Raw genomic sequence first — 11,725 nt, 5'->3', positions numbered from 1 at the left:
TTATGTCAAATACCCGTAAATGATCTAATAAACGCCCGGGGCGTCTATTTGGGTCTGGGGAGGAAATTAAATAGATATGAGGCGTTTATTAGAGAGAGGCGTTTATTTCAATTTAACAGTAACAACGTCAACAAAACAAATAGGATGGGTAGTTTCTAGCGGAGTAAGATAAGATACATAGCAGAGTTGGTGAGGTGGAGACTAATCTAATCTGCACTGATGCAAAGCCTAGAGATGTCGTTCATAGTTCGATATCGACGTTTTTATCGTCATCAGGGTCAACCATGTTGGCGTTGTTGGCTTCTTCGATGTCCGAGTCAAGCAAAAAACTGACTTAATTATATAATTACGTGATTTTACTCTACGGAGCATTTCCTTGGTTTATTAGATGATTCTTGGAGGGGGCGTCTATTAAACACTGGCGTTTATTGGAGAGGGGCGTCTAATACAAACTTTACACTTCAGGGGAGGTGCTTATTAGATACGAGGCGTTTATTTGAGAGTGAGCGTTTTATATTAGATCATTTACGGTATGGAAAATTCTTTAGTTGTGTAATAGACAAGAAAAGAAAACCACTCGGAACACATAAACACTCCTTCCAATGTTAACCCATTGTACCTGAAGGCTTGTTTGGCCAGCCGAAATATAGTGCGCAAAATTTAGTAATTCAACGTTGTATTGTATCGGTCTCTGTTAGGGCTCTGCTTTCCAATATCACAAAATAAATTCACTATTTTTCTTGACCGATGTTAGCAATTTTTGTGAAGAACGAAAAAATATCATTTTTTAAGCAACTTTTTGGCATTCCAGTGAGCAACTTTCCAGCATTTATTTTTACGGGAAGAATCGGGACAGGCCTACCCGGTATGACCCGGTATACCCGCCTCCCGGCAACAAGCATAGGGCGGAAGGGCGGTGGTCAGGGTGGTATCACCGCTGACACTACAAGAACGCGGTGCACATTCCAGCTTCCCTCCCGGCGCGACTCGCCTCCGTTCAAAGCGTAATTTGCGAAAGAACTTTATCAGAAGGTAAGACTCGCTTATTTTAACTTATAATCAGATATAGATCGTAATTTCGTGTTCCCTGGTAACAATTATGGCTCTTTCTTGCGTAAGTTGCATCAACAGAAGCGAATCGAAGCGAAACTTTGAAAAGAATAACCGAACGCAAATCGATCTCGGTGTGGGTGGAAAAAACTAATAGCAAAGCAAAGTCTGATACACAGTGTAAAAGTAACTCTGTCATGTGAAACTTTAGTAACCCGTTTGTTTTTATATTTGCTGGAAAAACTCGATGTATCGCTTGGAATAGAAACTATGCATTCGTTTGTTGTGAAATTTGAGAAGAGATTAGGGTCGAAGCGTGTTGGTTCGCATTTCACAATTGAGTTATTTACCGTGAAAAAGGGTGAAATGAGGTCATTTGAAGACAAGAATAGATACGCAGGCACAGAAGAAAGAGGAATGTATGTAATGAGCTAAGTATGGAAGCCAAAAACGTTCAATTTGCGGGATTTCTGTTCACCGCAAAAGTACGTTCTTCTTTCACGACTACGGCGGGTCACGCAACACAATAATATTGGAACGCTTTTTCGTGCACAGTGCGTATGAATTCAAGTATTTTTGAAAAAATCGTTGTGTATTAGAAGGTTTAGAAATTAAACGATAGTCTTTAGAAACGAAAAGCGTTTCTTGATGCTTGCAGGAAGAGAAAAAGAACTGCTTGTCATTAAAACCGCCTGAACAATGGTGAACATTTTCGTGACCATATATGGTAATGTGTTGTTCGGCAAGTTTGTATATTAACTCAGGATCTCTGCTTTTGCACAAAATATGATCGAAGGTTCTTTACATTTTGCTACGTGCGTTCGATTCAACAACTGATTTGTTATGAAGCTCTTGCTAGCTCACTGCTAGCTTTCATATATGTTGTCTTGCCCGGAAAATTACAATTCGAATCTAAAAAATTTGCATAAAACTTTTTAAGTGTTTACTGTTAGACTGAAATTATAAAATTAAATTGCTGAAAATAGGCTTTTGCGCAGGAAAGTTTACACAATACAAGAGGAATAATGCTACCTGGTTTTGAGATTTGAAGTTGAACAAATAAGCAAGCGTTTAACTCTGCATTCAACTGCTAAAGCAGAATTTTCTTCCTTGTTTCATCATGGGTATTTATGATCAGATTTCAGACAAATACTTTGCATTTTCCTTATATGGTTTTTGTAATGTCTGCATTTTGCAACCACTGTTAATAAATTGCTGATGTCATTTCCATAGTAAACACTGATTTAATTCCTTCCTTACATAATTGATGTCAATAGTTCTTGGCCATGTTTGATTGCATTCTGTGTAATATTGTGTATTATAATTTGACAAATCTGTATGATGCCCATATATGGTCAGAAAGTTCATGTTATCTGTCATTGGTACACAACAGAAATCCTGCGATATACGTAGGTTGCTGAGATTTGTCCCAGGTTTTACAAAACACTGCATAACCAAAGTCTTTGTAAATTTAAATTATGTTTCATTGGTGATTTGTTGAATTAAAAAAAACAATTATCCTGCTCAATCTTCTGGAATATCATCTGTACCTTTTTTAGCCAACCTGGCCAAGGACCTTGTTGGCAAATTATCTGGCAAAATTCTACGATTTTGCAAAACACTCAGGTAGCCCCATATTTTTCCTTATTTGGTTTCTTTTTTATGACTATAACTGCTACTTGTAACTACTTGAAAACAATTCATATGTCATTTCTTAAGATACACATATTACTTCATATTTATGAAGAATAATGTTATATTTTTCTGAAGAACATGCCTTTTTAGCCAATCAGTGTTTGTCATATTTTCCTTTTATGGATGTAAGTCTGAATAAGGTTATTACAAAGGAAAAGCAGTCCTGACTTGCTGAGCTATGCACAATTTTAATATTATATATTGAAGGAACTGAATTCTCTGCCAGTCATATTTTTTTAACGATTACCACTTCACAACCAAAGGGACAAATCACTGGAGGGTATGCCATGTTTATTATTTTGATATAATTTTGCCTTAAATTTTGTGCATCCTCATGCATTTGTGTTATTCATATTATCCTTCCTGACAAGCCCTTGATAGGAAGTGTGTTAAATGATTTTTGTTTACATGCCACACACATCATTTTTGGTGTGGGTGATTCCCTTTTTCATACTAGACATTTTAGGTAGAGATTTAAGGCGCATTTACACGACAGAGAAAATTAGGTACGGACCCGTCAAAAAATTGGTCCGGACCTTACCACTTTGTAGAGAAACAGTCAAAACAAAACGGGGCCATAGGCGCCTATGGCCCCGTTTTGATTTGACTGTTTCTCTACAAAAGTGGTTAGGTCCGGACCAATTTTTTGACGGTTTCGTACCTAATTTTCTCTGTCGTGTAATCACACCTTTAGTCGACATCCAGTCTTGTACCTTAATTCAAGTATCTATGTAACTTGCATCATCTGTAAGAAGAATTTGTGCAGTCTAAATAAGCGAAAACCGGCCTCAAGAGTCCTCATGGGCCCGATGAGGATAAGTAAGTAAATAAGCGAAACAAACTAGCAAGTTTGTGCCTCCACAGAAACAGATAACTACTAAAAGAACTTTATGATCAAGTAACGCAATCTTTTAGTAACACACAATTTGTTTTTACATCCCATAGTTTTTGTATATCATAGCAACTGTTTTTATCTCATAACAACCTATAGTTTGCACTTAATTGCCAGTTTGTGTAATTTAACAGTCAGTTGTTGATATTGCCTAATGAGTGTGGTCATTCTTTGACCATACAAAATGGCATTCTTGCAATAAAACGATGAATTGAATCTTGCTACCATTGATCTTATAACTTGCTCTTCCATATTTGTTGGAAAAGGTTTGCTTTTGGCAGATAATTTTTAATAAGCTAGCCAGATACAAACCATACTGCAAAAAAGAAATAAATATTTGGATGTATTATAACCCCTTATTTGTTTATTCCTTTTTTTTGCAGGAATTGAAATATTTCAATTGACCAACAGCAAACATGGTAAGTACCTGAATTGGATTGTCCTTAATTAGCAGTTGATTATTTAAATAGACCTTATATCACGGTTTTGTATGCCTAGACGGGAAGGCAATGCCATCAGAAATTACAGTATTTGTATGGGAATCTAATTAAATTGTCTATAATTTTTTCCTTTGAACCACATCAACTCACCGAAGCGGAACGCAAATCTACTGAAAAATATAGACAAATGTATGGAAAATTTAAAACATAACTGGATGCTTTCTAGCACAGCCACATCCATCAAATTAGGAGAATACAATCCTTTCTCTGGTATTTTAACCTAAAAAATTTATATGTTGTTCAGAATCCAATTTTTTAAAAAAATATTTACCATCCGATTCCCATACAAACACTGTAAATTCTGACAGCATTGCCTACCGGTCAAGATGGAATGCAAAACTGTGATTAAGTCTATGAGAGCTACATGTAAGAAAGGTGGACACTTGGTAGTTTAGTGGTTAGTGTACTTGACTTGAAATCAGGACAGTCTGGTCTACTCAAGTGCAGCCTGAAAGCATTCTGACATCATTTGGGCACATGTCTAAGGTAGCACTTTGGAAGGGCAAGCAAGTGCTCAAGCTCAACTACTACCAAAATGTTAAGTCTGTTGGTTGGTCTGTCAGTTGGTACGTTGATCAGTCCGTCAGAGACAAAACACCAGTAATGCCATGTGTGTTTGCCATACAAACACACATGGATACTCTGCCATGTGATGATTACACCTCTCCCATTTATCTCAATTCAGTGTGATGGGTGGCCACCACGGGGCTATAACAAGCAAGAGACAAGACGAGGTACTTGCCTCATCTAGATTTTTACCCAAAACCGTACTCAAAATATGTTTTGTTAGGAAAATAATCCCCAGTTGAACAAGATTGTTTTCTCAAGAAATGCCTCATGAAAAATGTCTCTAAAAGAGTCTCAGAGCTTCTAGATTTCAATTTTATTTTTGGAGGGTGTGCCCCTAGAACCCCCTGGCAAGATCGTGCCTCGTCTATGGCAAAGGTTTGGTTATGGCTCTGTGCCAGGTTTCAAGAGCAACTAACAACAAATTATGGTTAATGTTAAGTGTGTTGTCATAGTACATCATTCTTTTTTTCTTAATTTAAGGCATCTGGAATCAAAATGAGTCAGGAATGCAAGGAAGCGTTCACTGCCATCAAAGACAAACACATACATGGCCACGCTATCATGATGATTAAAGACAAAAAAGAGATTGTCGTGGAAAAGATTTTCGATCCCCGTCCAGACAAAACACCAGAAACAAGTGAAAGAATTTTTGATGAGATGAAGAAAGAAATTTTGGAATGCGGAGGACCTCGTTACATCCTGTTTGACATGTCGTATCAGAGGTCAAGTGGAACTTGTAAAGATGTTGTCGTGTACATATACTGGTAAGTGAGAAGTGCCTTGTAAAATTGAATTGGTCACTATGTACACATTAGAACTTGTTGTAGCAACATCAGCCTTATAGGCTGGATTTTGGGGCCATAACTGTGTGTAGGAAGTGCAGGGCTCTTTTTGGTCGATGTACCACAGAGCTTGCAGTTTAGAAATCACTAATAAATTAACTTGAATTAAAGGGCTTTGTCATGGATTTTACCAGATTTTTGAACAGCCTAGTTTTATATTTGTGTTGCAGGAAACCTAAAAATAATAGTCCATTTGTATAAAAAGTTGCTACATTAGAACACTGAAACTGTCAACAAGCGTCATTGGCTGCGGATGGCTTGGATGGAAATGGATTGCAATTTGAAAAAATTAAGGATTAACTTTTCAAGTTGTTTCCATGCGTCTTCAAAAAATCAATATATATTTATAGCTGTAGCTGGATTTCTATCTGCAAATAAAGGTTAATATATCTACTTTAGATGTTCAAATATATAATAATTGTTTTTCATTGGTTAAAATTCCTACCACTAATTTCAGAACAGAAAATCCCTGTGACATAGCTCCTTTAAATTAGCCATGTTCAAAACGAGCAGGGGACTGGGTACGAATATTCAATATCGATTGCACTGAAAAACTGGGCCCGTCGTATGAAAGAGCATCCAAAAATTAGTAACTCAACCAAATTTGAGAGTTATTGGTTTAAATGCATAGGTATGGTTCACTTTTAGAAATTGCTAAAATAAGAGAGCTTAGTATGGATTGGAGGGACAGCTGTCCATCCAGCCATACTAAGCTCTCTTATTTTAACGATTTTTAAAAGAGTTCCATGCCTTTGCCTTTAAACCAATAACTCAAATTTGGTTGAGTTACTAATTTTTGGATGCTCTTTCAGATGACGGGCCCAGTTTTTCAGTGCAATCGATATTGAATATTCGTACCCAGTCCCCTGCTCGTTTTGAACATGGCTAATTGATTGAATTCACTTGCCAGGGAAGTAGGCATGACAACTAACGTAAGCTGGTTCCAGAAAATATTCATAACCCTACCACAGAGGGAAGATCAGATAAGACCCCTACCTCTCATTAATTTAACTTACTTTTTCCTTACAAAAATGTTTTGTAAGAAAAAATTAAGCCCCCACCCCTTACATATTTCCAGCCCCTCGAAAAAAAAAAAATTAGAAAGAAAACCAGTTTAAAATGCAACATGTTTGTGTATCAAATACCAAGGCCACAATTTTTTTCCTTTCTGTTTAAAACCTGCACTGCATCAAACTTGACCATCTAAAAGCGTAAATTATAAGACTGACTTCCCCTCCACAATTTTCTAGGCCTTTGACTTTGACCCCTTTCCCACCCCTCTGGAATTTACAAAATTATTTCCTCCATGGTAGGTGTATAGGTATTTTGTGGAACCACAGACGTTTAAATGCCCTGACAGATATGCATGTACACACAAAGGTAGACATATTTTTCCAACAAGCTTTTTCACTGACTGAATTACATTTCTTGTTTCAGTCACATGACCTGACATGTGTTAGCGTGTCTTCAAGTTTGTTACTCACGCAAATGGCATTCATTTGATATTTTCAGGTGTCCTGATACCATGAAGATTGGAGAAAAGATGATTTATGCAGCTTCAAACGATACCCTAAAGAAAGCATTTACTGGGATTAAGCATTACGAGTGCCATGATGAGGATGAGTTCAGCTACAAGGAGATAGCAGGCGATCTGAAACTCAAGGATAGAGCTTGAGTATAGAAAACTCTTGTGACGAATTTTTGATGAGAAACTCAAAGTTAAAACTGTAATAATTGCTACTAGGAATGTGTAATTTTGAATAAAATAGCATGTGCAACTGTACTGTGTTCAATGTAGTTTTTTTTTTCTTATAGCCTTGTATATTTATTTCAAAGTTGTCTGTATGATTCCTTGCACGTGTCGTCTAGTTTCAAATCTATATCATGTCAGACACATTATTGAAAGAAGGACATTCATTCGAGCCTCCTGAAATTGTATTAATTCTCCTACTTCTTTCCTTTCATTCTTTTTTAGTGTCTCGCTTTTGCATGAAAGTTTTTCTCCAGGTTTTGCTGTGTAGTAGTTTTTTTTGTGTGTATTGCCCAAATTATTAACTCTCCTCCTCAAAAATATAATGGTGATAAAATAAGTTAATTATTTACTCTTCGTGCTTTTGGCGTCTCTTATTTCACGTGTTTTGTAACCCTCGATTCCCCACCGGGAGGTAGATGTTTTCCCCAGTAACTTTGTTTTTGGCCTCGACGTCAGGTTTTTTTGGCTGCTATTTTTAATAGCATCATGTAACATTTTTTGCAAAGAACTTATTTTGTGTTTTCGGACCTCTACAAATATTTCTCGTCTCTAGCTCTCCCCGGAAAAGTAATCTCTGTGATGCCTTCCTCTGGAGGTGCGAATGATTTTGTGCCCATATATGGTAATGTGTAAAGCCGCAATATAATATTTGACTCAGAGTATCTGCTTTGCATTGCGGAGATCGAAATTTCAGTTGCGTCCCATTTTCAAGATTGTTTAGCTGGTATGTACGTTCCATTGATTTATTTATTTGTTATGAAGCACTTGGTAACTACCTGTGTAACTCTTAGAGTTGATCTGGCCCGAAATAGTTGAAAATATTCCTTCAAATCTAGACAATTGCACTTCATGTCTCTAGAGTTTGATTGTCCTGTTTCCGGACGGTTTTTGCAATCGCCGTAATTTTACCTCAAAATAGCTTCAGGTGGCTGAAATTTTACCAATACTAGATAGTTTTTGCTGTTTGTTGGTGGGTTCCATCGTTTGAAACTGTCTAGTCTGCTTAATTTTGAAAAGAATTGTGAAATTGACTGTTCTTATTCCGGATAAGTTTGCCCCACCTCCCGACATCGTCTCGAGATGTACATTATTCGCCTTTTCGGGAAATAATAACCTTTTCATCATGACAAAATCCACTCGTAAAAGATAATTAAATACGTATTCATTTAGAGCATTACTTTTTACCGAAACTTAAGCATTTTTCTTTCAATTTCAACGAGCCAAAACTCGAGGACGCTTATAAAGGTCCTGTAGAATCACACGTGACTAATTGTTGCGTTACTGCGTTGTTGATGCGATCGAAAATCGGAAACATTTATACGATTACCTGAATTTTACCTTCTTAGCCATCATAGCAACAAATTACTGGCATAGTTTGCCCGTTTGTTCCTTTAGATATCGTCGGTTTTATTGTTTGTGGATATTTGTGCGGCTCAGGGTTTTGTAGTAACGCACTACCGTACGTTATCGTGACCCTTGATTGGGAAATCGACGCATTCTGTTGCTTTCGCTATCTTGTTATGCCAGACATTTTGTTGGCAACCACTCCATTATTTAAATTAAAGTCCCCAGCTTTTAAAATTGCCCTGACTTATACAGCTAGTTCCCCTTTGCAGCTTCACTTTGGATACTTGCTCAAATATAATCAGGAGTCATTAAATCTTATTTAGGAACCTGACTTTTTTGCATGGATCTGAAAAGTGGGCTACTCACCCTTCTGCTATTTATTTATGTAGCATTTCAAGCATATTTTATGCGTTTTTTAAAACAGAAGAGGTATCAGTGTACGCAACAGAATTTTTGTATCACCCCCATATTGATCCATAATTTTGTGTCCCAAGGAGCTGCAAACTGAACTATAAAGAAATAAATCATGTATTGATTAATAAAATTATTAACCTTAAGTAATAATTCCTTTTTTTCTCAGGACTTGAATAAAGTTAACTTGACCAACAGCAATCATGGTTAGTACATGAATATGGAGTATAGTTTAAGCGAATTGCAAAGGAAGAAACCAGAAAAAAAAATCTGGCTTCAGCGGGATCCTGTTGATGCCAGAAATTTTCTGGGTTTCTTTCTTTTGCAATTTCTTTAATAGCAATTCACTGCCAGGATCATTTCTTCACTTTACATCCCATCTGCAGTTCACATATATGAATTTTTTCATATACTTTACGTCATGCAGTATAGTTTAACCAGTTAAATGTCATTGAGTGTTTGGACACTTTTTTGTTTAGTGTTATGTTTAAGGAGGCAGTGTGGCTTAGGGGTTAGGGTTCTTGCCTTGTAGTCCGGAGGTTCCAGGTTCCAAGCCTCCTCCCTGCCACTAGATGGATTTGTGTTTAGTAGTCCAAATAGTAGTTTAATAGCCAACTGGTAAGTGCAGTCGTAACACGACATACACCTCATCATCATTTTTTAGCCAATTTAGAATTTAACTGTTGAAGCAATAACATTATTGTAGGGCGAGGAGGATAGTGTTGTTGCAGTTTCGTTAACAAGTTGATGTTTTCCGAGGTGGGGCTGTAAGCCGCACGCCCAACCCCCAACCTTGGAGGACCAGGTGCTGCTTTTAGTCTGCTCTCTCCCCTTTAACCTGCCCTGCTTGGTTGGACCAGCCAGGAGCTTAAGCCCCTGTCAGTAGAGCTCACAGGGTCATTAAGGCACACAAACTCCCCCACTACGACAAGGTAACTGCATGCAGAGAAGTGTCCCTGACGGGATGAAGAGGTTAATAAGTGAGTGAGGGCCAGGAGACCTCCAAGAAACCACCAGGCTTATAGGGGAGGCCACCTTGGTTAGCCATATGTGAGCATTTCTTCATTCTTATTAACATTTTTTTTCTTAATTTAAGGCATCTGGAATCAAAATGAATCAGGACTGTAAAGAAGTGTTCACTGCCATCAAAGACAAACACATACATGGTTATGCTGTCATGATGATTCAAGACAAAAAGGAAATTGTTCTGGAAAAGACTGTCGATCCACATCCAGACAAAACACCAGAAACAAGTGAGAAAATCTTTGATGAGATGAAGAAAGAAGTTTTGGAATTAGGCGGACCTCGTTACATCCTGTTTGACATCTCATATCAGAGGAAAAGCGGTACCTGTAAAGATGTTGTCATTTACATATACTGGTGAGCAAGAACCACTTTGTAGAATTTTGTGGTTGCAAAGTATATACATACCCCTACCATGGAGGGAAATTTCAAATAAAACTTGAATTAAATGCTCAGACAGATTTCTGTGCATGTACACACAAAGTAAGTCATTCTTTTACAAACTAGTTTGCTTCACTGAATAATATCTTTCTTTAAGGCTAGATTGCATGAGCAATTTTTGAGACAAATTTTATGTGAAAATTGTTATTTGCTCATGTACACGAGAAAATTTGCCAATTTTTGTGTGAGAAATATATTTGCTGAGAAGCTGGCATGTTAGCTTTTAGGTGACAAATAAAAGTTGTCAAATGTAAAAATATACATGTGTAGATGACGCATCACTTAAAATGTGACAAATATTGCAACAGTATTGGTGTTCTCCAATTTCCTGCTGGACACTGTGCACGCTTTGTTTCTGTGTATCACTGCTGTCCAAAGTCATTACTGGTGCACTAAACTTAATTGCGGTTTTCAGTGAAATGCGCACTCTAAAATTCAACCCTCAATCAATGGTTTACGCTTTTTGCTGCCATCAATCATCTTAGCGGACCTCCCAGGAAACAGGAGCTCACTTCAACCGGGTCAAAAGGTCACGTCTGTCAGTTGTGCTTGGTTGATTTTGATCCATTTTGTTTGTTTCCATTTTTCATAGTTCGTTGGCCGTCGCCATAATTATGATTGACGGCCGCGAAAAACGCAATTCGCTAGTTTGTGGTTTTCAGGAGGGTCTTCATTGTGTTTCAGTCAATAACATGATGTGACATGTCGTAGAGTGACTTCAAGTTTGTTTACTGACTCATATGGCATTTTTTGTATATTTTCAGGTGTCCCGACACCATGAAGATTGGAGAAAAGATGATTTATGCAGCTTCAAACGATACCCTAAAGAAAGCATTTACTGGGATTAAGCATTACGAGTGCCATGATGAAGATGAGTTCAGCTACAAGGAGATAGCAGACGATCTGAAAAGCAAGGATAGAGCTTGAGCACATTGTTATCAAATTGTTGTGGAAAATTCTTGTAACGAATTTTTGATGAGAAACTCCAATTAAACTGTAATTGTTACTTAAGGAATATGTAATTTTGAATAAAATTAATAACTTGTGCAACTATGTTCAAATGAATGTAGTTTGGTTCAATCTGCAGTGTTAACTGAAAAGTTAATAAAACTCAAATTTCTCTTGCACATTTTTGTACAAAAGTGAGTGCTTTCAAAAAGTACCAATGGGCAAGGAAAGCACTTCACTCAAAGATGTCAGC

At 37.2% G+C, this 11,725-nt stretch overlaps 2 protein-coding genes across 2 annotated transcripts; both read left to right on the top strand.

The window, feature by feature from the left end:
• The first annotated feature begins 914 nt into the window (after positions 1–914).
• On the top strand, positions 915–7,332 carry LOC144634330 (cofilin/actin-depolymerizing factor homolog). Its single transcript, XM_078493252.1, has 4 exons — positions 915–1,032; positions 4,021–4,056; positions 5,188–5,471; positions 7,062–7,332. The coding sequence occupies exons 2-4, from the start codon at positions 4,054–4,056 to the stop codon at positions 7,222–7,224; spliced, it is 450 nt and encodes a 149-aa protein (XP_078349378.1). The 5' UTR covers positions 915–1,032; positions 4,021–4,053; the 3' UTR covers positions 7,225–7,332.
• A 574-nt stretch (positions 7,333–7,906) lies between these two features.
• LOC144634331 (cofilin/actin-depolymerizing factor homolog) lies at positions 7,907–11,651 on the top strand. Its single transcript, XM_078493253.1, has 4 exons — positions 7,907–8,026; positions 9,230–9,266; positions 10,157–10,440; positions 11,289–11,651. Exons 2-4 carry the CDS (start codon positions 9,264–9,266, stop codon positions 11,449–11,451), a joined length of 450 nt encoding a protein of 149 aa, XP_078349379.1. The 5' UTR covers positions 7,907–8,026; positions 9,230–9,263; the 3' UTR covers positions 11,452–11,651.
• Positions 11,652–11,725: the final 74 nt, after the last annotated feature.

This window comes from Oculina patagonica, chromosome 13 (assembly GCF_052425735.1).
Source record: "Oculina patagonica isolate OP01 chromosome 13, crgOcupat, whole genome shotgun sequence".
NCBI lineage: Eukaryota > Metazoa > Cnidaria > Anthozoa > Scleractinia > Oculinidae > Oculina > Oculina patagonica.
This window is presented reverse-complemented; position numbering and strand designations above follow the sequence as displayed.

Bases quoted from the DNA above. Each gene is read 5' to 3' on its own strand.
- LOC144634330 (XM_078493252.1), top strand. The intron at 5,472-7,061 runs GTAAGTGAGAAG...TGATATTTTCAG, and splicing joins GTTGTCGTGTACATATACTG to GTGTCCTGATACCATGAAGA.
- LOC144634331 (XM_078493253.1), top strand. The intron at 10,441-11,288 runs GTGAGCAAGAAC...GTATATTTTCAG, and splicing joins GTTGTCATTTACATATACTG to GTGTCCCGACACCATGAAGA.